General features: G+C 52.7%; 1 protein-coding gene across 1 annotated transcript; it reads left to right on the top strand.

The window, feature by feature from the left end:
* The first annotated feature begins 684 nt into the window (after positions 1-684).
* On the top strand, positions 685-15,320 carry PLA2G4F (phospholipase A2 group IVF). Its single transcript, XM_028506835.2, has 20 exons — positions 685-1,127; positions 2,110-2,182; positions 2,783-2,919; positions 3,016-3,144; positions 3,576-3,616; positions 3,846-3,888; positions 4,343-4,409; positions 6,660-6,829; positions 6,961-7,074; positions 7,273-7,310; positions 7,553-7,688; positions 9,811-9,947; positions 10,220-10,442; positions 11,361-11,475; positions 11,705-11,842; positions 11,942-12,049; positions 13,002-13,196; positions 13,472-13,638; positions 14,440-14,626; positions 14,921-15,320. The coding sequence occupies exons 1-20, from the start codon at positions 1,017-1,019 to the stop codon at positions 15,139-15,141; spliced, it is 2,550 nt and encodes an 849-aa protein (XP_028362636.1). The 5' UTR covers positions 685-1,016; the 3' UTR covers positions 15,142-15,320.
* Positions 15,321-26,233: the final 10,913 nt, after the last annotated feature.

Here is a 26,233-nt window from a genome sequence, read left to right as displayed (position 1 = left end):
TGCTCTTTCCAGCACAGGGCTGCACTGCCCTCTGTCATTGTTTCAGGCTAAAGTCAGGCAGGGGAAGTAAGACAGCCAAGAGATTAGGAGATGTCTCGCAGACAGAATGAGGACTCAGGCTTTGTCAAAGCTGAGAGGCAAGGGTCCATCACCCCTTTTTGCTATAGCCCCCAAGTCCTTCCCTGGGGCTCCCTGTGATTGTGCCTTTCTTAGGTCGTCCCTCCCTTGAGGAATCGTACTGTCTTTGGCTAACTGATCATGCACTGGGGACCAGTTATAGATGAAGTAAAAGGGCAGAGGAGGTGCTGCTTCTGCCAGGAAGATAAGCTTTGTTTTTTTAGTGGCTTCTGGTCTGAAGGTTGCTCACTCAGCCTTAGCCATGAGGGGGGGTTCCCAACACACAGGGAGCCATGAGGTTGGGAATTTTGAGGATGTAGATGGGCTCTCCTTACCTTTGGTTCCAGGCCCAGCGGTGCAAGTCCTGCACACAGCAGCCTCTCCTCAGGGAACGAATGAGGGAGGCGAGGAGAGATCAGGAACGCCTCTGAGTCCAAATCAGTCACCGAACCAGAGACTTCTGTGCTTTTTCTTCAGCGTTGTGGGGGAGGTGGGACTTGAAAGGTATTGGTTTTAGGCTTGTTTTGATGGCTGGAGGGGACTGTGCATCTGATGCAATACCTCCTGGCTGCTGCTCCCTGGGGCAGTCAACATCCCCTAGAAGGCTGAACACTTCGGTGGGCTCAGGTATGTTTTCCATAAACAGCCCAATGATAACCAGGGGCTGGGGTTGGGAACCAGAGTGTCCCCTGCCAGAGGCAATTGGGCTCCAGTGACTTCCCGGAGCCTGTCAAACCCCACCTCCAGCCACAGGGCCCTGAGTCCTCAGCAGTGCAGCCAGCTCCACCCTCCACCCCAGCACCACCCGTCAGACCTGAACGAGCAGTGAGTGTGTGCAGAAGAGAGCGAGGTGGTTCTGGAAAGCAGGCGGCTTTTTGCTGGGAAGTGGGCTGCCGGCCATGATCTGGGCACTCTGGCCCAAGTGGCCAGCAAGCAAGGGGCTGCCCCTCCTGGGCGTGGTGTGGCTGCGAAAGAGAGAGAACAGGGCACCTCAGTGGAGTCACTGGCGGGTAAAGTACCTGGTCTTCCCGGAAATGGGGACTGGAGGGGTCCTAGGAGCACAGCCCCCTGGGAAGCCTGAGGCCAGCCTGGGAATTGGGTTTTGATCTGGGGTGGGACCAATTTGTTTCAGACAACCTGAGGGAGTTTAAATTAGAGAGGCTGGCTAAGACCTTGGCTCTTGTAGATAATCCCCCCAGTTAGGAATGGAGGGCTAGATCTCATGGTCCTCAGCCGGCTGGGTTTGCCTGGAATGCCCCAGCCTGGCTGTTGGGTTTTGAGGAGATGGTTTCACCCTCAGGGGCCCACAGTCTGGGGTTATCTCTCCTGAGCTCAAGCTGCAGTCTCCGTAGCTACTCGTCTGACCAGTGCAAGCTGGGTGGTTCTTGGCTTCCCTTCAGCTGCCCTCGGCCTCCCAGACCATCTAGCCTCTGTCAGGGAGTGAGTAGGTGGGGTTGATCACACTTTTCTCTTCTAATATTTAGTCTCCTTAAGCATATCACTTCACCTCTCACGCTCCAGCAGTGCCCAGTGGTCTGCGGGGAGTGCCAAGTATGTGGTGCATGATAACCATAACTAGCGAAAATGGATACGTGTATTAAGTACTTAGGCCAATTACTTTATACAGCTTCTTATTGAAAACTTGCCGCCACCCTTTGAGAGCATCATCATAAGCCCTGTTTTGTGAACGAGAAAATGGGAGCATACAGAATCCAAGCAACTTGCCAAGGCCACTCCGCTAGTCCATGGTGGAGCTTAGATTTGAAGCCAGCCTGAGTGATTCTGAGGTCCAGGCTTGGCACCAACATGCTGAACTTCCAACACCTGCCCTGCCAAGGCCCCCCGGGTGCCAGACATTGCAACATTGGTGATCCTGGGCCAGGCTGCTGCTTCCTGACGGGATCAGGGAAACCCAAACTGGACATCACTGCGAGGAGATCAGGCCCCACACCTGGCTTCCTGGAACTGAGTCCCCGACTTATATTGTTTCAGCGGGAAACGCACCCATACTATGACCTCCAGGTGAAGGTGCTGAGGGCCAGAAATATCCGGGGCTCAGACCTGTGTGAGTGACCCCCAATTCCACACTTTCTCCCCTTTCCTGGAACGCTCGGCAGAGCTCGGCCGGGGCGGGCCTGAAGTGTGTGTGTTTGGAGTGGGGCCGAGGGGCTGGTGCTGCCCGTGGAGGGAGGCGAGGGAGCCCAGGCTGCAGCCCCAGGGCCCGCAGGCAGGAGCTGGAGGGGGCACTGTGCAGGCCCAACCCCTCCCTGAGGCATGCAAGCAGAGTGGTGACAGCCTGGGAGAGCCCCCTTGCTGCTGCCAGAAGTTGGCGCCCACCTTCCATGAACTCTCCATGCCAGTGCTCACACTGGGGGAGTCTGTCACCCAAATCAAGTCCTCGCTGGGAATTAGTTATGCGAGGGCCTGTGCTGCCACGTGACTTTTTCAACTGGCCACTGCAGGCTTTCCATTCAGTCGAATGGGAGGTGTGACTGGTGGAGATGGAGGCCAGGACAAGGGCTCTCCCTTCATCACCCCCCATCCCTGCGATGTGGGCAGCCTCCTCACCTCGTTCTGCACCTTCCCCTCCAACCCCAGCCTCCTGCAGGCATCCTTCTCAGCAATAAGAGCTTGAAGCCAGGATTTCTCCCTGTCCTACTCACAGTGTCCAAAGCCGACTGCTACGTGCAGCTGTGGCTGCCCACAGCCTCTCCCAGCCGCGCCCAGACCAGGGTGATAGCCAACTGCAGTGACCCTGAGTGGAACGAGACCTTCCACTACCAGATACATGGCGCTGTGAAGGTGAGGGCCGGCTAGGGGCCGGGGTGGAGGAGGGAGAGGGCTCCTTCAGGGTGCCTGCCCTGCCTCAGGCTCCCACTTCCTGCCTGCCGTCTCCAGAATGTCCTGGAGCTCACCCTCTATGACAAGGACATCGTGGGCAGTGATGAACTCTCCGTGCTGCTGTTTGACCTGAAGAGCCTCAAGCCTGGCCAACCCCACAGGCACACCTTCCCACTTAACCAGCAGGTGAGCTGCCCCATCCGCACCAGCAATGAGCCTAGCTCAAGCAGAGGGCGCCCAGCACGGGGCACTGAGAAGGACTCCCAGTCGGCAGACCAGGCCTCCAGGACAGACCCTCCGTCCCGCACCACTGACCCTACCGAGGGGTTCCTCACACACTTCTTCCCTGAGTAGAACCGACATGTGAGCTCCTGGAGGGCAGAACAGTTTGTCTGTCCTGATCATTGCTAAATCCTCAGTGCCCAGAACAGCATTTGCACCGTTCTAAATGGATGAAACTTCTCATGGAGATGCTGCTTCCCTTCCTGTGCCCAAAGAAGCCACAACAACAGTCTCCTCTTCTAGTCCCTGGAGCTGAGCAAGGCTGGGGGGCAGGGGTGACCCTTGAGGCTTCCTGAGCTCTTTGAAAATTGGTGCTTCCTTGCTCCTTCCATTAGGATTCACAAGACCTGCAGGTGGAGTTTCTTCTGGAGAAGAGGTGAGTCCCATTTACTCTGAAATCACGGACGGCTCCCAGCCACCAATCACCAGGCCCTGGGCTGGCCTGGCCTGAGAGGGGATGTCCTGGCCTTGACACCCATTTGAGTGTTGGCCAACTCCTACCCCTGCCACGTTCCCCAGGCTCTTCCAACTGCTCTGGTCACATTATTATAGTAATAGCCACCTTGAGGGGCCCAGGTATCCAATGAGCCCCTCCTCCTTCGCAGCCAGGTGCCTGCATCTGAAGTCATCACCAATGGCGTCCTGGTGGTAAGTGGGGAAGAGCCCCTCGTGAGGCTGCCCAGGGCTAGGGGGCATCAAGGAGTCCACGACTGAGCCCATCCCACCCACTTGCCTCTCTGAAGGACCCTCAACCCCTCCTCAGAGGGGAGGTGTGCTGGGTGGGCTTCTCCAGCAACAAGGGAAAAAGAAACTGCCTCCCGGCTGAGTGCACAGCCTTCTGCCCGGCGCGCAGCACACTGCTCCCATGGGGCCCGGGCCGAAGAGGCCACGGTCAGGGGCCCTCAACTCCTGCCCCTTTCCTGCCACGGCCACTTCTGAGTCCTAGGAGGGCAGGCTGCTATAGAAGACCCCTGCCTGCAAGGCACAGGCCCTGGGAAGATTGCTGTGTGGACACTGCCCCCGATACCTCTCCCTTTTACCTCCCCCACCCCAGCTCAGGCCTTGTGACTGCCTGGCTCCCATAGTCCTCTGCTTTCCTCAGGCTCAGCCCTGTCTGAGGGTCCAGGGTGCCCTCGGGGGAGAGGAGACCACTCCACATGGAGAGTATGGTGAGTCTGGCCAGCGGCCTTGGGTCTTTCCTGCTCTCCTAGGGTGTTCAGCCAGCTGCTGATTTCAAGAAGATGGGTCTGGGTAGAAAGTTTTTAACTTTTCACTGCCTAAAGCTGACCAAGGATGAAAAAGATTGTCCCTGGAAATATGCGAGCACAGAGGTCGTATCGGTCCAGCCACTGCTCCGCAGAAACACCCCAAACCTCAGTGGCAGACAGCAGGAAGCACTGACTTGGCTCACACACCGGGTGGTCAGCTGGGGCTGGGCCAGTCGAGGTTGGGTGGGTGGGAGTGACCTGGCTCTGTACCGCGTGTCCTTCGTCCACCTTTGTGACCAGTGCACCAGCTTAGGGCAGAGGCATCAGAGAGCAAGCCCAAGTGAGCAAGTGCTTTTCAAGCCTTTGGGTGATGGCCACCAACATTACGCTATCAAAACAAGTCCCAAGGCTGACGCTAAAGGTGGAGGGCAGGGAATTTAGTCAGTCTTTCCCCGGGAGGAAGTAAAGTCACATGGTGAAGAGTGAGCACTGCGGGAGACGTGAAGAGCTGGGCCAACACGCAGCTGCCGCGGAGGGCAGCGGCTCGAGAGGAGGGGCCAGGTGGCGAGTGGAGCGGAGGCTGTGAGACAGCCAAGGTCCCCTCGAACGCTGAGCGGCTCAGAGGCTGAGCCTGTAGGACGAGTCCCACCCAGGTGACATCACCCCATACTGTGAGTCAGACACTGAGCTAAGCATTTGATATGTGCTTTATCGTTTAATCCTCATAACAACCCTGCAAAGTAGGTACAGTCATTAACTGATGAGCCTGAGGCTCCATGAGGAAACTTGCTTAAGGTCACACAGCCAGTGAGTGCGGAGCCAGGGCGGGAGCCAGGGCGGGGGCCCTGCAGGGGCTGCCCTCCCCACCAGCACCGGTTCTTTCTCACTGTGACCAGCATGTGCATATCAGCCTCAAAACCATGGTGTGAGAAAACTATACTTTTCATATTTTCTCTAATTGCTCCCTACCCCGTCCGAGTTCATGTCAAGTCTCCGGGTCTCATTTAATGCCAAGGATTATGTGTGAGGAGAGGAATTCCACTTGGACCTCTCCTGAGGCGTTTTTGGCCCCCTCTGCCTTGGCACCATGCTCAGCCATTTTTCTCTGGGGTCTCCCCACCTCCCCAGAACACTCCTAGGAATAGCACGGGCCCTGCTGCTCCAGGGCTGCCGGCCTCTCATCGCCTCCTCCCTGCCTGGACTCATCTTCTAGCCTGGGGTGGCTGTCCCTGCTTCTCCCAGCCACCTGTTCTTTCTGTGCTCAGGAGCTCACATCTTCCTTTCACCTCCTCTGCCAGCTACCTGTATTCTCCCAAGATCTTACACGTTGGGAGCAAAGGGCTGAGATACTTGCAGTCTGGCCACAAACCTCCTCCAAGGTGATGAGCAATGATGCTGAATGGGCACAAGAGATAGGGGAACTACTAGTTGAAAACTGGTAATCAATGTAATAATTAACATGACAATTACAATACAATTTTTGTAAAATTGTATAGGTATTTTTAAAGATTTTATTTATTTATTTTTAGAGAGAGAGGGAGAGAAACATCAACGTATAGTTGCCTCTTGGGCGCCCCCTACTGGGGACCTGGCCCGCAACCCAGGCATGTGCCCTGACTGGGAATCAAACCAGCGAGTGACTCTTTGGTTCACAGGCCGGTGCTCAATCCACTGAGCCACACCAGCCAGGGCTAAAAAGAATAAATTTTAGATGATAGACAATAGTAAGTTTTTTAAAACAAACTTCTTTGTCACATACATAATTTTGGAAAAAATACCTGCCTGATGCAGAAAACACAGAAAAGTATAAGCAAAAATACAGATCACCTATAATTCTACCTGGAATCCAGAGAAAAGTAACTACATTTTAATGTTATATTTTTTTTTGTAAAATTACATTTTATATACGTAATATAATAATCTAAAAATCATTAGCCCCATTAGCTCTCCCTCCCTGCCTTTCCCCCTCTCCTAGACAGTGTGTGTTTCCCCCGCTGCCCGGGTTCCCAGCTCTGACCAGGGCACGTTATACGGCCCCGCGTGCCCTTCACGGTGCCTTTGCTATGGGCCACAGAGCCAGAGGGTGAGCAGGGTGATGAGCTGGTATTTCCAAGAGGAAGAAAACGGGAGTTGCTGCTGGGGGCGCTACCATCAATGAGACACACACCGCACTGCTGCTCTCACCCACTCACCCGGGCCCTCTGCTCCCAGGCTCTAGGCAGGTGCAGCTGGCAGTGCCCGGGGCCTACGAGAAACCACAGCTCCTGCCCCTGCAGCCTCCCGTGGAGGCAAGCCCCCCAGCCACCTTTACCTTCCATGTGAATCCGGTGCTTCGCTCCAGGCTGGATGTGGAGCTGGCGGAGAAGCTCACAATCCTGCAGGTGAGTGAGCCCAGAGCCTGGAGGAGGCGGATGATGGAATTAGTCCGCTTGAGCAGCGGGCCAGGGCTGCCACGTGGGCACAGACACGTTTCCTCCACCCTGGGGGCTCCATGGTGTTCGCTTCTCTGCAGAGTGGCCCGAGTGCTGAGCTGGAGGCGCAGAACAGCAACCTGGGGGAGGGGAGCATCCTGCTCTCCTCTCTGACCCTAGGTCAGGAGGAACAGCGCTTGGTGGCTCTGGGGGAGGTAAGGCTCAGACTGGGTATCTGAGGGACCCTGGCCTGCTTTGTGACCCCCAAAAGAGGCCTGGGGGAGGGTCCTGCGAGGGGGGTTAAGGTCAGACCAGCCATGGTTCCCATCTGGGCCAGAGTCACTGGAGCAAGAGTGGCTGCAGGTGGGAGAATCCCACCCAGTGTGCTTGCGGACGGCTGCCGTCTCTTTCAGGGCCGGGAGGTGGCTCTGAGTGTGGAGGCAGAAATGAGGTGAGAAGGGCTTGCTTCAGGAGGAAGGCTCTTGGACTGGGCTGGACGTGTCAGGGGCTCTCCCGCCTACTCTGCTCAGCTGGGGGTCAGGGGAGGGTTGGGCGTGTCTGATGCTGGTGGGATCTTCCTGAGGGGTTGGTTCCATGGAATGCGGGTCTGCTCCTATGAAAAAATGGCTGGGCCCGAGGCTCCCCTCCACCGAACAGTCATTCAGGACCCCAACCCCACCCCACCTGAGGCAGCTCTGGGGACCTTGACCTGCGCCTTGGCTTTGACCTCTGTGATGGGGAGCGAGAGTTTCTGGACAAGAGGAAGCAGATCGTGTCCAAGGCCCTGCAGCAGGTGCTGGGATTGAGCCAGGCTCCTGACAGCAGCCAGGTAAGGAATAGAGGAGACCCCAGTGTCCTAAGAACCAGTCTCTTCCCTTGAGAGGACTGTGTGGCTAAGACGTGACAGGAAGCCTAGAGGAAGAAGTGTGGGGAGCAGAGGAGGGAGAGGGCAGGCCTGTTCGCCAGAGCCAACTGGAAGAGTCGGGCCCCCATATGTTGTGAGGGCTGAATAGTCTGACCAAGGGAGGCGAGCTAGTCAGGTCCGCTGTCTGAACAGCGCACCACAGACTGGGCGGCTTAAACAATCATGCATATTCTCACCTGGAGGCCCCAAGTTCAGGATCAAGGTGCCATCAGGGCTGGTTTCTGGTGATGCCTTCCTCCTGACTTGTAGATGGGCACTCTCTTGCTGTGTCCTTACGAGGCCTTTCCTCCGCGCATGTGCAGGGGGTGGAGATCTCTCCCTCTCCCTCCCACTGGGACACCAGGGCTGTTAGATCAGGGCCCCCCCCCCCCCCCCCGGGGGAGCTCACAGTACCTCCTTACAGGCCCTTTCTCCAAATACACTGTCAGTGTAACCAAAAAGAGAAGGCCCTGGCTAGAAATACATGTAAGTGACAGAGATTATTCAAGGGTCTCAGAGTCTGCAAACTGGAAACATGACTAGAGCTAACCCTAGAAATGCTCTGAGGAACAAGGTGCAAAAATCATTTGTTTTTGTGATGTGACTGGATCACAAAAGAGAAAGTTGCCCTGTATTCTTAGCTACCTGATTAGTCCATCATGATATAGGAACTACCTGTGTCAGTAATTCTGATCACGGACTCCAGGTGGGCAGGTGGGGCGTCCGGCGGTCTGGCCACACGGGAGTTTTCTCTGGGGAGGTCGTGTGTCGGATTGGAGGCTGCACCCAGCGTGCTGTGCTGATGATAATCTGTACAATGTCTAACGCAGGACTGAGAGTTTTAGTCAAGTTGAAGAGTTTAATCGTCAAGGATGGATTTATTGTTTATCCTCAAGCTTCAGGTTCTGTGAATAATTTAGCCGTAAGGCTGAAAAGAGGCCCCATTAATTTTTCCTTTATATTTTCTTCAATAATCACATTGGGCTTCTACATCTGGATTGGGGTGGGGAGGTGGGGAAACGGCAGACAGAAGGAAGGCAGTGCTGAGGCTGAGGCCCACGGTGAATCAGGAACAAGCTGGTGGCCTTTTCCAGGCAGCGTGTGTTGTCAGGGTGGAGCCTGTGCCCACTGACAAGCCGAGCCAGCCTGGAGCGGCTGTGAGGGCGGCGCCCACTCCGTGCTCCGCTCCGCTCTGCAGGCCGGGGTGGGGGTGGGGGGGTCAGGACCTGGGCACAGACCCTGCCTGCAGGGAGCTCTTGTCTCCTCCAGTTCTCTGAAGCAGTGGTGCCTTGCTGTACAGTGGCCAGGGAACATTTTCCTTTTAGGAAAGGAGAATAAAGGGCAGAGAAAGGAACCAAAAATCTGGGTGAAATGAGTGACACCTTCGTGGAAAAGCTGAGCAACTAAAACACTCCTAGTCTGACCCCACAGGCACCTCTCCTGTAGGTGGAGGCCCAGGCTGCTTGGTGGTTTCTGTGACTTTAGCTTAGTGGTTCTCAACTGGGGGCAATTCAGCCCCCACTCCCACCCCACCTGGGGGACATTTGTCAGTATCTAGAGACATGTTTTATTGTGACAGCTGGGTGCGGGGGGAGGGATGATACTGGCATCTCCTGGGTAAAGGCCAGGGGTGCTGCTAAATAGCTATAACACAGAGGACAGACCCCCACAACAAAGAGTTATCTGGACCACAATTATCAGTGGTTCCAAGATTGAGGAACCCTGCTGTAGCTGTTTGGGGTGAGTCCGCTATAGCTTGCAGGTACATCCTTTCCCAGTGTGATGGTTCAGGGCCATCTCTGGAGCCACACTGCCCTGGATGGCTAGCCTGTCACTTACCAACTGCATGGCTGGGGGGCACATTCTCTCACCTTCCTGTGCCTCTCTGTTCCCTCCTCTGTAAAACCAGGGTCTCACTGGGCTGCTGGGAGGATTCGATGAGGTAATACATGTGAGGCACTTGGATCGAAGTCCGACATTCCGGGCAGTGCTGTGTGATGTGTGGCAGTGGTGGAAGACGTGGTTATCTCTGTTACTACCTGCCCAGGTGCCTGTGGTGGCCGTGCTGGGCTCTGGAGGCGGGACCCGTGCCATGTCTTCCCTGTACGGCAGCCTGGCAGCGCTGCAGGAGCTCAGCCTCCTGGACACTGTGACCTACCTGAGTGGGGTCTCTGGGTCCACCTGGTAAGTGAGGTAGGGGCAGGGCACAGAGTAAAAAAGAGCTCTGAAGGGGCAGGGGTGTGACCAGGTGATCTGGTGGAGTCCCAGGTGGGGGCTTCCCAAAGGGGGCCAGAGGGGGCAGGAAGAGACTGAGTCCCAGGGACCCCCTGAGTGGGTGATGCAGGGCAGTGGGTATAAGTGATGGGGAGGAGGGGTCACTCATAGACACTGGTCTCCCTCTCTCCCTTCGCTATGCTCCCCTGCCCCTAACTGCCCCAAATTCCCTTCACACCCAGGTGCATCTCCACACTGTACAAGGACCCAGCCTGGTCCCAGGTGGCCTTGCAGGGCCCCACTGAGCATGCCCGGGCCCGGGTCTGTAGCAGTAAGGCGGGCGCAGTGTCCACGGAGCGCCTACAATACTACGCTCAGGAACTACGGAACCTGGAAAGTAATGGTCACAGCGTTTCCTTCGTTGACGTCTGGGGCCTCCTCATTGAGTATTTCCTGTACGAGGAGGTAAGAGAAGAGCAGGTAACAAACATGGCTCCCCCCACCTCTGCCCCTCCAGCACCTAATGCTGCCTTAGCCACTAGGCTAAGATCTGAGATTTGCAAAGCTATCCCTTAGGTCTGAGCTCCCTGGGGGAAAAGGGTGAGATCCCTGGGCGGAGGGTGGAGTGGGGAGCAAGGGTTGACACCCCTTCATCTTCCTTGCTCCTAACCCCTGGGGAGGGAGAGGCTGATCTGCAGTTCTCAGGTCTGTCTGCATATTAGAAACACATGTGCAGCTTTTCAATAATGCCCCATGCCCGAGCCCCGCTTCCAGAGTCACTGATTTTCACTGGGCCTGGGGTGGAGCACTGGCACAAGTGTGTTTTGAAAGTGTTGCAAGGGATTCCAAAATGCCGGCTTAGGCAGACCACCTCTCTCACCCACTGGCCAAGAGACCTTGACTTCCGCCACCTGGTGGCTTCTCCTAGAACTGCAAGCCCTGAAGCCCTGGGGGATGAGCCATTCAGAGCCTGTGAGGGCTGAGCCTTGGGGGCCTGGCCCACAGCCTTGTGCCTATCCGTTGTGGATATGTATCACAGATTGTTTCTAACTTCTAAGAAAAGAATTGATGTTTTCTAGTGATTTTCTTCTTAAAGAAAGCAGGCTGGATTTTCAGTTATTCCTTTAAAAATGTCACCCTAATTCTCTGTGGTTTTGATATGCCTTCTTGAATGAGAAAGAAAGTGGAAGGGTGTTCCCAGTGCCTCTGGAACGTCACAAAACCCACAGTGGCCTTACCTCTGCTGCAGCCTAAAGCCTGTCCCTTAGAGAGCTGTCTCTGGAGCACGGGCAGCCACACCCTGCAGGGTGCTGGCCTCAGGCCGTGGGGATAGGAAAAGGGAACTCCCACAAAGCCCATCAGTTTCCCTTCTTTTCTGCCCAGGAAAACCCTGCCAAGCTCTCCGACCAGCAGGAGGCCGTGAGCCAGGGCCAGAACCCTTATCCCATCTATGCGGGTGTCAACGTCCGCAGCAACATGAGCGGGGAAAACTTTGCAGGTGCCTGGGTGTGCAGACGCAGGAAGCAGGTGGGGGGAGACGGCCGGTTGGTTGGAGGGCGTGAGAGGCCAGGCTCTGGGGGTACAGATGGGGGCCTTGGAGCACAGTCCGGGTGCTGCCTCCTGGTGCCGGCAAGGCAAAGCTTCTCACTGGGGCGTGAGGGCATGGGGGAATGCTGGCGTCCTGGTGGGAAGCCCCTGGTAACATTCCCTGTACTCTGGGTCCCCAGAGTGGTGTGAGTTCACCCCCTATGAGGTTGGCTTCCCCAAGTATGGGGCTTACATTCCCACCAAGCTCTTTGGCTCCGAGTTCTTCATGGGGCGACTGCTGAAGCTCTGGCCGGAGCCCCGGATCTGCTACCTGCAGGGTGAGTCCAAGCTGGAGGGTTGGGCACAGGGCAGGCGCCAGGCCAGGCCCAGATATGGGCGGAGGAGTCATGAGGGCCGGGCCCTGTCTGTCTCCTTAGGTATGTGGGGCAGCGCCTTTGCAGCCAGCCTGGATGAGATCTTCCAGAAGACCGCCGGCTCCAGCCTCGGCTTCCTGGACTGGTACCGAGGCTGTGTGAACATCACAGGTGAGGGTTCACACCTGACCCCCAATCCCCTTCATTCTTTCCAGCACCAGGGCCCTGGCAGAGGCATAGAGGGTGAGGGAGAGGATGGTGAAGGACTGGCTGTCCCACTGAGTTCAGAGGAGTCCTGAGGAAATGAGGTCACTGTGGATGCAGTGTGGGAGGGGCTGGGGGAGGGCGCAAGTCAGAAATCCCAGTGGGGGCTGTGAGTGTGTTATAATCAGGCAACACCTTTGAATTCTCTGCTTCGGCTCCAATGAGGTCAACTTGGTCCAGGATCTCTGGGCGCCTGGTCATGCTCTGTCCCTGCACGTCAGGGCTCCTCTTCGGCCCGCTCCTTGTGTGGCCTACGAGCTCCCCGCTTTGAGGAATGCCTTTCCCACCTTTCTCCCCTGGATACCTTTTGCCCAACTCTTAAGAGAGTCAGCTGAGACATCGTTTTTGTCAGGGAGTTTCTCTGCTCCACTCCATCCCTCCCGTCTGATGAGGGTATGGCCACCAAGGTCCCTGCAACGCTGCAAGCACAGCCCTCACTGCCCGCCCCCCAGGACCTTGTTAGGGCTCGTTTTCTCCATAGGACTCTCCCCTAAGTGGGTGTGAGCCCGGGGGGCCGGGCCCTGGTCACCTTTGCGTCCCTCCTGCCCAGCACAGTGCCCAGCAGGTAGCGACTGCTCAGTAGATGTTTGATGGATGAAATTCTGGTTAGAAGTTGTATATACAACTGTATTTCAAAAGGGTGGGAAATAAGTTATTATTTAATAAGTGCAATGTCACAGACAACTTTGAAAAACATGGGACACATAAAAGAAAAAGTCACTTAAAAGGGATTCTGGGCAGCAGCGTTCAGAGGCCCAGGGGGCCGGGCAGGGGAGGAGGAGGGATGTCAGGAGGAGGTGGAGGGGGGCCCCTGGAGCCATAAAGGCCACTGGACAAAGGATGGCACCACCCTCACTAGACGGCTACCAGAAGCTTCAGCGGCACGACCCCACGAGGCTGCAAACGAGGCTCTTCACCCCCCAGGGGCCCTTCTCCCAGGCGGTGCTAGGCATCTTCACCTGGCGCTTCACCTCTGCGGAGAACTTCAACTTCATCCGGGGCCTCTGCCTGCACAAGGACTATGTGGCCTGCAGGGAGTTCGTGGCCTGGAAAGGTGGGCGCTTCCCTGGGGGAGGGGCCTCTTGCCATCTGTGGCTCTGTCTCTGGCTCGCTGGGGCCAGCGCTGCCTTTGTTTGACCTGGAGTTGGGGTGTGGGCTCCTGCTGTCCAGAGGCTGATGGAGGAGGACTGTGCTGGGCTGGGACAGGCTGGGACACCTCAGAGCGGCGGTCAGGCAGAGGGCAGGGTCCGAGATCTCTATAGAGAGTGTGGTGCTCCCAGTGGTAAGAGAAGAGGGCTGCTAAGAAAAAGCGCATTTGTCCCTGTGCAGACACTCACCCGGATGCCTTCCCCAACTGGCTCACTCCCATGCGGGACTGCCTGTCGCTGGTGGACGGGGGCTTCGCCATCAACTCTCCCTTTCCACTGAGCCTGCTGCCGCAGAGAGCGGTGGACCTCATTGTGTCCTTCGACTACTCCCTGGATGAGCCTTTTAAGGTGCGGGTCGGTGTCTTCTATTCAGGTGGCCTGACTGGGTGTTTGGGGACGGCCCCTTGAGGAGGGCCTGGGTCCCCCCCATCTGCAGGGGACGCCCTATGCATGTTGTGCATGGCACTGGTGTCCCTGGTCAGAGGATGGCATTGCTGAGGTCCTGGGAGGGCATGGGAGCTGGGAGAGGAGGCCAAAGAGGGTCCTCGGGTATCTTCTCTCCTGGTGAAGAGAGGACCCCTGTTCTGAGCCCTGCCTGTTCCTGATGCCATTTCCTGCTCCCATCGGGGCTTGCTGTCCCTTTGTTACTATGACAACAGCAGAGCCATCAGGGTCCCCTCGGGGTGCCTCTCAAACCTTGTGTGGTGGTGGACAGGTTTTACCACCTGGGTGTGGGTTCCCACCATGCTGTGGGGCCAGCTTTCCCTCTTTGATCTCCCCTTCCTCCTCCTCCTCCTCCTCCTCCTCCTCTTGGGTCCAATGAGACCTCTGTAACTATCCAGTCTCAACTGTAAAAGTGGAGTCAGCCCCCTAAGAGGGAGCGGGGAGGGTCATTGAAGGGAATCAGTGGGGAGTCATAGGGAGGGATGACTGTGACCATGCTGGTGATTACCATCCACCTGCAAAACCACCCTGCTGGAGAGTGGTTCATACTTTCAGTTTATGAACAAAGAAATGGGCTCCAAAAGGTCATGTCACCTGCCTAAAGTCACTAGCCAGAAGGAGGCACAGCTGGCCTCGAAACCTGGACATGTGTGAGTCTGTCCAGGTGCGGGGTGGGCAGGGTCAGAAGCCTGCCTCCCCACACAGGTCTTACAGACCACAGAGAAGTACTGCCTGGACCGAGGCATCCCCTTCCCCAAAATCGAGGTACTCCCTGAGGACCTGGAGGAACCCCGTGAGTGCTACCTGTTTGCCACTGACGAGGACCCCCGCTCACCCATCGTGCTGCACTTCCCCCTGGTCAACCGCACCTTCCGCACACACCTGGCCCCAGGTAAGGAGAAGCCCTGGACCCGAGTCTGGCCCACAGAGCCCTGGGGTGGGGACAGGGTGCTGTTCTGAGAGCGGACCCCCTTGGTGAGGTAGCCAGGCGTGCTTCCTGGAGGGCCCGAGCTGGCCACGGCCACCCTCTGCGTGCTGGACCGCAGCACTGGCGCTGGCCCTGCTCCTCCCGATGGGCGAGAGAGCAGAGACGGCCCCAGCTGTCCTGGGGAAAGGGGCTCTGGGTCTGGCAGGTCCTAGCTGCAGAGTAGCCTCGCCTGGTCTCTCCTCCACTCCCCTCCCACAGGTGTGGAGCGACAAACAGCTGAGGAGAAGGCCTTTGGGGACTTTGACATCAACGGGCCAGATACCCCCTACGGCATGATGAACTTTACCTATGAGGCCGAGGAGTTTGATCGGCTGGTGGCCCTGAGCCGATACAACGTTCTGAACAACATAGAGACCATCAAGCAGGCCCTTCAACTGGCTCTGGACCGGCGGCGGGCAGGGGCCCGCACTGGAGGCTGACCCAGGCTGTGGCTGGAAGCCTGGGACCTGGGAGGGACTGTGGGGCTCCAGCCCAGGGCTTGGTAGAGGGAGGGGTGGGCTCCGAGGGGCCTCTGCTTCCCATCTTGCTGGGACCTGCCTTAAGGTGCCCCAGACCCCAGAAAGCTCTTGTAGAATTACAGCTTGAACTTGGGGCAGAGCCCTTCTCGTATGTGTTTCTGGGGTGAGAGGGGGCAGTATGTCTCCAGGGGCTCTTGGGCAGAAGCATACCATGCTCATCTTACAGTGGAGTGTATAGAGGGGATCAAGGTAACGGTTTAGCCCCACAGCCCACCTCACATGCTGAAGGACTTCAGACCCTCCCCGGAATGGGAGCTGCGAGAGCTGAGGAGGAGGTTACTCTGCTTAAACTGAGACCGAAAGCGAGGGTGCATCCACCCAAGCCACACTTGTGCACGTGGCCCAATTCCTGACACTCTCTCCTCACCGGCCCCAGCTCCTGGCTGCAACGTGAGTGCTATCGAGTGCTATGAAGGGGGACCACATGGGTTGCCAGTCTGGGTCACTGGCTCCATCGTGCTTTTTGTTAACCCTTCTTTGCCCTTCAGCCTCCCCCATCCCTCCCCGTGGTCCACCACCCTTCTCTGCTCAGCCTCCTGAAGGCTGTGGGATGATGACACACCCAGGCCAGGCTCCAGCTGTGGGGTGTGCACATTGTCAGCCTGCTGATCACTCACGCTGTACTCCTTAACTTGGGCTGCATTCCCTGGTCACGGGTCCAGCTCCCCCCTCACGCAGGTGGTCTCACCACTCCCAGCAGGGTGTGTCTGGAGTGTGTGTCCACTGATCAAGGGACAGAGTGAACTGCAAGTGTGGGCATGTTCCCAGTGAGGGCAGGCTGGGGAGCACCTGTCTGCTGGCCGGGGATGGGCAGTGGAGGAAGGAGCCTGGCTGGGAGCTCGGGCGCCTGGGTTCCTGCCCCTTTCACAGACACAGCCGATGATCCTGGCACTCTCTCTCCCCCTGTTCCTCATCTCTCCAGACCCACCTGGGACCCTCCAAATGCCTGGAGCCTCTCCAGCTTGGTAGATTTTAGGTCTCCAACCAGCCTTGGTCTGGGGGATCCCCAGGCCCGCTGCTTCTGGCCCTCGGCCTCTGCAGCCTCACAGGCCTGTTCTCAGCCCTGCCCCTTCCAGGGCCCAGCTGGTATGCTCGCTAGAACACTGGCCCCTTCCCCCCACCCCAACTGAGGGTGCACTCCTTAGCTGCAACCCCTGCCTCACTCCCACACACAAGCATGTTCTCCAGGACCAAAGTCATCCTTCCCTTTTCAACCAGGGACACCTCTCCAAGGAAGCCTCACACGTCCCGACTCTGGGAAGAAGACCCTAGTTTGGGCTTCCAGCTGAGAGGAAGGTGGCTCAGCCCCAGCCTGTGTCTCTGGCCTGGGACCCCCAAGCCTCTTGCCAGACATGAGCTGGGGGGCCTGGGGGAGCCGGGTCTCAAAAGGGCCAGTGCTGTTGGCTTGCGGGGGTGGGGTCTGCTTGGTTCCCTCCTGCCTCCTGACCATTGCTGCCCATGGCAGGCCGCCGACACCACAGCCTCTGGGGCTCAGCAGTAATGGGTTCCCTTTGGCACAGCCCCAGGCTAGTCCCTAAGCTCCTGTGATGACAACTGTCCTCACCGCTGCCCGGCATCATTGATAACTTCTTTGTTAGGACCTTCATAGACCTTGTAACTTAGACCTTCGTAGATTTCTTAGGACTGGAAACTCATGGAGTCCACAGAGTTCTTACACCTCCACAGAGGTCAAAACTTAGGATCTTTAGTCTGTTTTGTTTAATGTTTCATACAGTCTCAGGCTGTGTCTGATGCCTGAAAATAAACCCCCAAGGGAAGAAATCCTTGTCTGCTGCTGTATCCCCAGTGCTTAGAACGGTGGCTGGTGCAGAGAGGGTGCTCGGCGAGTGCTGGACACATAAATGAGTCTGACCCTACAGTCTGAAGAGATGGGTCATTGCCTACCAGCCAAGCAAAGGTGTCGAACATTCTGCCCCAGTGGTTCTTAACCCATGTGGATCATCTTGAAAAGCTTCTGAAACCTATGGACCTTCTCCTCCCCCACATGCAAATATTTATGAAAAGTCCCATACAACAAAGTCTCTGCCTCACTAGGCGATCGCCATCCCCAGGGTGGAGGGAGCCAGCGTCTGCCCTCCCAGGGCAGCAAGTGTTGTGAAGAAAGCGGGCGCGTGGGCTTGTGCAGAGCTGGCAGGCACCTTCGTTCTCTCAGAGGAACAGGAAAGGTCGCGGTGGCTCAGATTAGGTTTGGGAAGACACAATGAGACAAGCTGGGAGGGCAGGGAGGACGAGGCAGGTCCACTGCTCCAGCCAAGAAACTGGTCGGCAGCTGGAGAGGGATGAAACGTCTCCAGGATCGAAGGTGGGAGCCCATCGGTTGGAGTGAGGAGTGGGGGGGGGGGGGGGTCAAAGGTGACCTGGCGGTTTGGCTGCTGCTCCGAGGTGGGGAGGAGTTTGAGTCTACATCTACCCCATTTCTATTCCCATTTCCAGCACGTTCCCGTAATGGTGAACGTAAGTTTCAGGGTCCTGAAGGTGACTAGGTTGGAAGGACTTGGCCAGAAGAACACAGAGGTAAGCTTGGTGCCCTCTGAGGTGGGTAGGAACCCAAGAGTGGGGCATCATTCTTTCGCTGGTCGGGGTGTTTCATCATGCTGAGGGAGAAAAAGCATGGCCATCGAGGCTGCACAGGCTGTCCACGGCACAACTCCAAGGGTGCCACTCCCGTGAACTGACGATGTGACCTTGCCCCATGGAGCTGCTCCACACACCAGCCCTGGGATCCCAGACTTAGCTAAGGGAGGCGAGGACAGAGGCTGCCCCAAATACCAGCACCCCCTGACTTCTTCAGACATGTCTCCAGGCATTCATAAGTCTCCTGCAGAAAACAGAAAGGGGGGTGGCAGAGAGAAAGGTGGGAGGGAGGGAACGTAGGAAGGAATAAAGTGTACAAATTTATATACACTTCTAATCCTCACCACAATTAAGATATAGAACATTTCCATCCCAACCCCTCCAAATTCTCTTACACTCCATCCCAATCAATGTCCCATTCCTGGTCCTAGAGACCACCAACCTGCTTTCCATCCCTATAGTGCTATAGTGAGTACTCTTTGGTGTCTGGCTTCTTTCACTCAACATAACGCTTTTGAGATTCATCCATGTTGTGTGTGTTCGTTCCTTTTCACAGCTGAGTGGGAATTGTATGGGCACACCACAGTTTGTTTATCCATTCACCTGCTGATGGAAATTTAGTTATCTCCAGTTTAGGGCTCTTGTTTAGCTTTTAAAAGGTTCTTTTTTAAATTTGAAAGAGAGAGAGGGAGATAGAGAAACAGAGAAAGAGAGAGGGAGAGAGAAAGAGAAAGGAGAGAGAGAGGTCAATTTGTCGTTCTACTTATTTGTGCATTCATTGGTTGATTCTTGTATATCCCTGACTGGAATGATGCTCTAACCCACTGAGCTACCCAGCAAGGGCTCTCATTAAGCTTTTTAAAATATATATAGTTTATTGATTATGCTATTATAGTTGTTCCATTTTTTCTCCCCTTTATTCCTTTCTGCCCTGTAACCTCCTTCCACCAGCATGCCCGACCCCCTTAGTTCATGTCCATGGGTCATACATATAAGTTCTTTGGCTTTTCCATTTCCTATACTATTCTTAACCTCCCCCTGTCTATTTTGCACCTACCATTTATGCTTCTTATTCCCTGTACCTTCCCCCCTGCCACCCACATCTGCTGATAACCCTCTATGTGATCTCCATTTCTGTGAATCTGTTCCTATTCTAGTTGTTTGCTTACTTTGTTTTTGTTTTTGTTCTTTTAGGTTTGGTTGTGGATAGTTATGAGTTTGATATCGTTTCTCTGTTCATATTTTTTTGTTTTCTTAGATAAGTCCCTTTAACATTTTGTATAATAAGAGCTTTGTGATGATGAACTCCTTTAACTTAACCTTATCTGGGAAGCACTTTATCTGCCCTTCCATTCTTTTTTAAAAATATATTTTATTGATTATGCTATTACAGTTGTCCTATTTCTCCCCTTCATTCCCCTCCACCCTGCATACCCTCTCCCACCCACATTCCCCCCTTTAGTTCACGTCCATGTGTTATAAGTTCTCTAACTTCTACATTTCCCATACTATTCTTGCCCTCCCCCTGTCTATTTTCTACCTACCATCTATGCTACTTATTCTCCATACCTTTCCACCCTCTCTCCTCCTCCCACTCCCCTGTTGCTAACCTTCCATGTGATCTCCATTTCTGTGGTTCTGTTCCTGTTCTAGTTCTTTGCTTAGTTTGTTTTTGTTTTAGTTGTGGCTGTTAATAATTGTGAGTTTGCTGTCATTTTACTATACATGTTTTTTTATCTTCTTTTTCTTAGATAAGTCCCTTTAACATTTCATAAAATAAGGGCTTGGTGATGATGAACTCCTTTAACTTGAGCTTATCCGAGAAGCACTTTATCTGCCCTTCCATTGTAAATGAAAGCTTTGCTGGATAGAGCAATCTTGGATGTAGGTCCTTGCCTTTCATGACTTGGAATACTTCTTTCCAGCCCCTTCTTGCCTGTAAGGTCTCTTTTGAGAAATCAGCTGACAGTCTGATGGGCACTCCTTTGTAGGTTACTGTCTCCTTATCTCTTGCTGCTTCTAGGATTCTCTGCTTCATTTTTACCTTGGCTAATGTAATGATGATGTGCCTTGGTGTGTTCCTTCTTGGGTCCAACTTCTTTGGGACTCTCTGAGCTTCCTGGATCTTGGAAGTCTATTTCCTTTACCAGAATGGGGAAGGTCTCCTTTATTATTTTTTCAAATAAGTTTTCCACTGGTTGCTCTTCCTCTTCTCCTTCTGGTACCCCTATAATTCAGATGTTGGAACGTTTAAAGATGTCCTGGAGGTTCCTAAACCTCTCCTAATTTTTTTGACTTCTTATTTCTTAATTCTTTTCTGGTTGTTTGTTTTTTTCTTCCTTCAGGTCCACTTCATTGATGTGAGACCCCGCTTTCATTCCATCACTCTTTGTTCCCTGTGCATTTTTCTTCATTTCATTTATTGTAGCCTTAATTTGTTCATCTAATTTGTGACCAAAATCAACCAATTCTTTGAGAATCCTGATCACCAGTGCTTTGAACTGTGCATCTGATAGGTTGGCTATTTCTCGGTCGCTTAAAAAAACTGACTCTGGGGCTTTCAATTCTGTTTGAGCCATCTTTTTTTTCTTTTCCTTTGGTCTGGTTGCACCTGTTACGTAGGAGGGGCGGAGCCTTAGGTGTTCACCAGGGCGGGCCACCCCCCTCAACCCCCCCCCCCCCCGTCGCTGGGTTGTGACTCTATATGTGGGGGCGAGGTTCAAGAGGGAACAATGGCACTTGTTCTGCTCTCCGTGGGATCTCAGTCCCTTCTGCTGCTTCCCCCAAGCAAACTGGACCCCTCTGGTGCCAGTTCCTATGTGAGTGGGCTTGTGCACACTCTTGGACCCTCCAAGGACCTCTCCAGAGAGGCTGGGAGTCCAGAGGGACTCCCAGCCTCAATCCCCACAGTGTCTTCAATCAGTGCCCCAAGGCTCTGTTTCCCAGCGCTGGGATTCTGGGTTGCGCACAGTGCCTTGCTTCACAATCGCCGCCTTGCTCGGTGTGCAGTAGCCACCCCTCGGCTGGAGTCTGCCAGCTGCTGCTTGCGTGCTCAGGGCCCACCCACTTCAGTCTTGCACACCCCAGATGCCTCACGTGCCTGGTCCCAACGCTCTCTGCTCTGCGAACCACGACCTGAGCTTGGCTGCCCAACTCCACCCCTCCTACCGGTCTGGATGAATGTGTCTATTTTCTTGGTTGTCTGACTTCTATTTAGATCAATTTTCTGTCAGTTTTGGTTGTTATTCTGTTTCTAAATTGTTGTTGTCTCTATCTTGGTTGTACAAGGAGGCACAGTGTGTCTACCTATACCTCCATCTTGGCCGGAAGTCCTGCCCTTCCATTCTAAATGAAAGCTTTGCTGGATAGAGTAATCTTGGATGTAGGTCCTTGCCTTTCATGACTTTGAATACTTCTTTCCAGCCTCTTCTCTCCTGCAAGGTTTATTTTGAGAAATCAGACAGTCTTATGGGAACTCTTTTGTAGATAACTGTCTCCTTTTCTCTTGCGGCTTTTAAGATTCTGTCCCTCTCTTTAATCTTGGGTAACGTAATTATGATGTGCCTTGGTGTGTTCCTTCTTGGGTCCAACTTCTTTGGGACTCTCTGAGCTTCCTGGACTTCCTGGAAGTCTATTTCTTTTGCCAAATTGGGGAATTTCTCCTTCATTATTTTTTTCAAATAAGTTTTCAATTTCTTGGTCTTCCTCTTCTCTTTCTGGCACCCCTATAATTTGGATATTGTAATGTTTAAAGTTATCCCAGAGGTTCCTAAGCCTCTCTTCATTTTTCTGAATTCTTGTTTCTTCATCCTGTTCTCTCTGAATGTTTATTTTTCTTCTGCTCTAAACCGTTGATGTGAGTTCCAATTTCTTTCTGGTCACTATTAGTTCCCTGTACATTTTCCTTTACTTCACTTTGCATAGCCTCAACTTTTTCCTCTATTTTGCCACTATACTTAGCCATTTCTGTGAGCATCCTGATTACCAGTGTTTTGAACTTTGTATCTGATAGGCTGGCTAGCTCTTCATCGCTTAGTTGAATTTTTTCTGGAGCTTTGATCTTTTCTTTCATTTGGGTCTTTTTTTTTTTTGTCTCCATGTGCCTGTTATGTAGTAAGGGACCCTTCCATTCTAAATGACAGCTTTGCTGGATAGAGTAAGGTATTCACCTTAGGTATTCACCAGGATGGGGCAACCCGGGTTGTGGGGTTGTATGTGGGGGAGGGGTCAGAGAGTGAAATATGCTGCTGGCTCCTCTCTCTGCTGGTTTTCAGTCCCTTCTGCCACTTCCCACAAGCAAATTGGGCCCTTCTGGTGCTGATTCCCAGGTGGGTGGGTTTGTGTAGGTTCTAGGGTCCTGTGGGTCTCTCCAATGAACTCTCCTGTGAGGCTGGGAGTTTCTCCCACCACCTCAACCCCCACGAGTTTTTTCAGTCAGAGGCTTTGAGGCTATATTTCCCCACACTGAAACCCTGGGTTGCAAGGTCCGTTTCACTCCCAGTTGTTCCTCCTGCTTTATCCACACACAAATGTGGACCACCTGCTCCACCAGCTGCCACCTCACCCACCCTGGTCCTCCAGCCACTGCCTTGCCACAAGTCCTCTCTGCCCCAGCTGCCTATTTCCTCCCCTCCTACTGGTCTGGATGAATGTTTCTTATTTAACTTCTTGGTTGTCAGACTTCCATACAGTTTGATTTTCTGGCAGTTCTGGTTATTTTTTGTTTTTAAATTTGTTATTGTCCTTCTTTTGGTTTTGCGAGGAAGCAAAGTGTATCTACCTATGCCTCCATCTTGGCCAGAAGTCTCATTAAGCTTTTGATACTTGAACTTTTATTTTTTAAAAGTCAGGCAGTCTCCATTTTCTCTCCCAAATAAGACAGGAAACTTAGCATGCTAAAAAATTTTCTGCCTGACACTCCAATCTCCACCCACCCAAACTTTCCACTAACTACTTTTCAAACTTTCTACCTTGGGGCAATTACCTGGATTTTATTTCCAATGTATCACAAATTTCAAAATAGAAATATTTAATTTAGCTTTAGGATATATTTTACTGATTTATTTGCTCATCATTGCTTTGTGTAACTCCTCTTTAAGTTTATTTTTCTTTTTGTTGGGCTTCAAAATTAAGTAGTTTTTTAATGGAGGGTCCTTGAGTGGTAAAATTTCTGAGTTTTTATAGGTCTGGAATTGTCTTTTCTTGTCCTGACAACAATAAGAGTCTGAACGAATATACACTTTTTGGTTCAAACTTACATTTACTCAGATTTTAATGCCTTCTTGCATTTGATATTGCTGATGGCAATCTGATGTCAGTTGAATCCTTATTCCATTGTAGGTCATTTGTCTTTATGTAACATTTGGGACTTTCTCTTTGCCTTGAATTTGCAAAAGTTTCACTATGACTTTTTTAAGTGTGGCTTAAAAAACATCACTGAGCTCTTTCAATTTTTGGATTCATGTGTTTTTGAAGCTCAAAGAAATTATCCATCAATTTTATCTAAAAACTACTCTTCTTCATTCTCTGTTTCTGGAATTCCTATTAAATGGATTTAGAAATATCTGCATTAATTCCCTACATCCCTAAATTTTCCTTTTACACCTTCTATCTTTGCATTTCATGTTTCAGTTCATGAAAACAATCATCTGTGTCCCATCTGCCCCCTCCTGAGCTTTTGTGAGCTTTTGTTTCACTTTTGACTATTGCACTTTTCAGTTCAAAGTTCTCTATTAGGATCTTCCCAAACCACCCGTTTTCATTGCACAGATGTGTTTCACTTCCTTAACTCAGATTCTGTAAATACAGGCATTTATGGAATTTGCCTGATTGTCCTGTGAACTATTTCCTCTGGGTAGGTTCTTTAGTTGGTGCCCCTCTTTTGTGGACTTTGCCTTCTTTATCTCTTTGGTAATTCTTGGTTGCAGTCTCATCTTTAATACCTGCTCTGGGCTCTGACAGCTCCTGGCCTTGTCATTGGCCATGCAATGGCAACAGTGGCCATTAGGTGGTGGTGTGGGACTCAGGAAGGAGGCTGAAGTGCCGCAGTTGCAGTGACAGAGCCTACCAGGGATGGGGCAGGCCCTGGGTGACAGCACAGCAAAGGCGTGGATGGCGCCTTGCAGAGTGGCAGCCCAGCGTGCTGCTGAGGCTCCAACTTGCCTCCTTGTTTAGTGTTGCCTCAGTTTTTGATCTGTAAAGGGCTCCCTTTCTTGTTTTGAATCATGGGTTATGAATTTATGCATCGATATTTATATCTTTTTCACTGTTAGTCTGTTGGGTTGGTGTCGGGGGTATGCAAAATATTTTAAAGGAGAATTTCCAGTTTCAAGATAGAAGAGGACAGGCTAAGATCATCCCAAAATTAAAAAAAAATAATAACTGTTTTCAATTACACAGTACATTTTCTAAATTTGTCTAAGAAATAATTCTAGATTAAATGAACTGTTGTACATCCTAAATAATGAAGACATTTTAGGTATTATTGTTGCATAAAATTTTATTCTATTATCACTATCTGAGTTTTTTTTTTTCAATCCTCACTTGAGGATATGTTCATTGATTTTTCGAGAGAGAGGATGGGAGAAAAGGAAACATCGATGTAAGAGAGAAACATCAATTGGTTGCCTCCCATATGTGCCCCGACTAGGGATTGATCCTGCAACGTAGGTATGTGTCCTGACTAGGAATCAAACCTGCAACCTTTTGGTGTATGGGACCATGCTCCAACCAACTGAGCCACCCAGCCAGGGCAACATCTGAGTGTTTTGATCACCACTGTATTTTTCAGTTTCCAAACGCACCACCAATCTGAACTGACATCCATTTTTCTGCTGGACCAGCAGAACCTGACACATTCCAAGGAGAGGAGTCTCTTGGTCTGAGAACTGTCCTCCTCACTAAGCCTCTCCGAGGTCGAGGACAGGGTGCTATGTGGGTGGAACAAGACAAAGTGTGTGACACGCTGAGCACAGTGCATGGCGGTTACCCTTTTCCATGGGCACTCATTACTCTGGGCTGCCAAGAAGAAAGGGCATCTTGGCTGGTCCTAAATGATTGGGCCCCCACTGCTCCTGCACCCTGCCCAGTGCATTCAGAGCAGGCTGGCTCAGATCTGGACCACATGATGGGGGTCGGGAGTGGCTGGTGGTGCTGGCCAGAGTGACTGGACCTCAGGTCCAGCCCTCCCCTCAGCCAGGGTCAGACCTGGTCTTCTGGGAAAGTTCATAGAACTCTCTCCTCGTCTTTGCCCCCTAGATCTGCCTCATCTTCCTCCCTCCTCCTGGCCTGGGAGGAGGTGTTCCAGCTCGTGTGTCCTCGTGTGTGCACACATACGCTTTCTCTTTCTTCTATTAGCCATACCATAGGGTCCTATTGGTGCTGGTTGACCTCTAAGTGGTGAGGAAAAAGCTCTCGGCATGGGAACCCTCCTGAGGGAGGAGCCCTGACCTTCTTGCAGATCCCTGCCTTGCTAAGCTGGGCAGGTCTAAGGTCCCATCCCCTTGTGATTGCTGCTGTTATCTCTCAGGCAGCAGGTATCTTTGTCAAGAGCTGGACTTGGCGTGGAGCCAGAGTGGAAGGGACAGGGGGAGCTAGTAGCTGAGGGCAGGACTTCCAGCTACTGGCTACTGCCCCCAATATTCCTGAATGGAAGATCCTGAGCTCCTCAGCCCCTAAGGGGCTGGAAAGGCCCAGGGCCCTCTCTGTTTTTCTGTTCTAGCTTGCTCCCTGCAGACCAGCTCATTTTCCCTAGTGTGCCAAATCAGTGGCACCACTGTGTAGGAGTGCCATACGTGAAAGGTGCCGGGGTCCAACCTCGGCAGGTCTCAGGGTCCCCGAAGGAGAAATGGCTCAGTGAAGGAAACAGACACCAAGTGGGGTGCCGGAGGACTGCCAGGCTCTCTAGGCCTGACTGAGTCCCTGAGAAGAATCAGTCTTTATTTTCATAGAGGAGGTTATACAATACTCAATGGAGCAGGTGCATAGTGTGATTATTAAAACAGAAATGGTTACCATAGAAATAATTTCGAAAAGTACAGGAGGTTTTACAGATCAATCATGTTAAACAAAGGTTATTTTGACCAAGAGGGTTATTAATCAGATAGCCAACGAAGCCATATGAGCACAAACTTTCAGGCGCCAATTAATAACTAAATGTCTACTAAGACTCTATAGATTGGTCTAAATTAAAAGGGTGCAAGGGGTGATTTCAAAGTCAGCTATTGTTTATTGAGATTAGATTTTTTAAGTTAGATAAATGGTTTTTTGCCTAGGTCTATTGACTTATACATCTTGGGGGGACCATTTTTTGTATTCATTTCCATATATTGAGATTATTATATTTAATTAAAACTCCCTCCTTCTTTACCCATCTGGTCCCATCAATAAACATTCCCAT

Source organism: Phyllostomus discolor, chromosome 1, assembly GCF_004126475.2.
Source record: "Phyllostomus discolor isolate MPI-MPIP mPhyDis1 chromosome 1, mPhyDis1.pri.v3, whole genome shotgun sequence".
Taxonomy (NCBI): Eukaryota; Metazoa; Chordata; class Mammalia; order Chiroptera; family Phyllostomidae; genus Phyllostomus; species Phyllostomus discolor.
This window is presented reverse-complemented; position numbering and strand designations above follow the sequence as displayed.

What these genes read in the sequence shown, in the direction of transcription:
- PLA2G4F (XM_028506835.2), top strand. Translation starts at nt 1,017, where the DNA reads ATGATCTGGGCACTCTGGCCCAAGTGGCCAGCAAGCAAGGGGCTGCCC. An exon ending in AGAAGCTCACAATCCTGCAG is followed by an intron (nt 6,830 to 6,960) that starts GTGAGTGAGCCC and finishes GCTTCTCTGCAG; the next exon opens with AGTGGCCCGAGTGCTGAGCT. An exon ending in GAGCGGGGAAAACTTTGCAG is followed by an intron (nt 11,476 to 11,704) that starts GTGCCTGGGTGT and finishes CTGGGTCCCCAG; the next exon opens with AGTGGTGTGAGTTCACCCCC.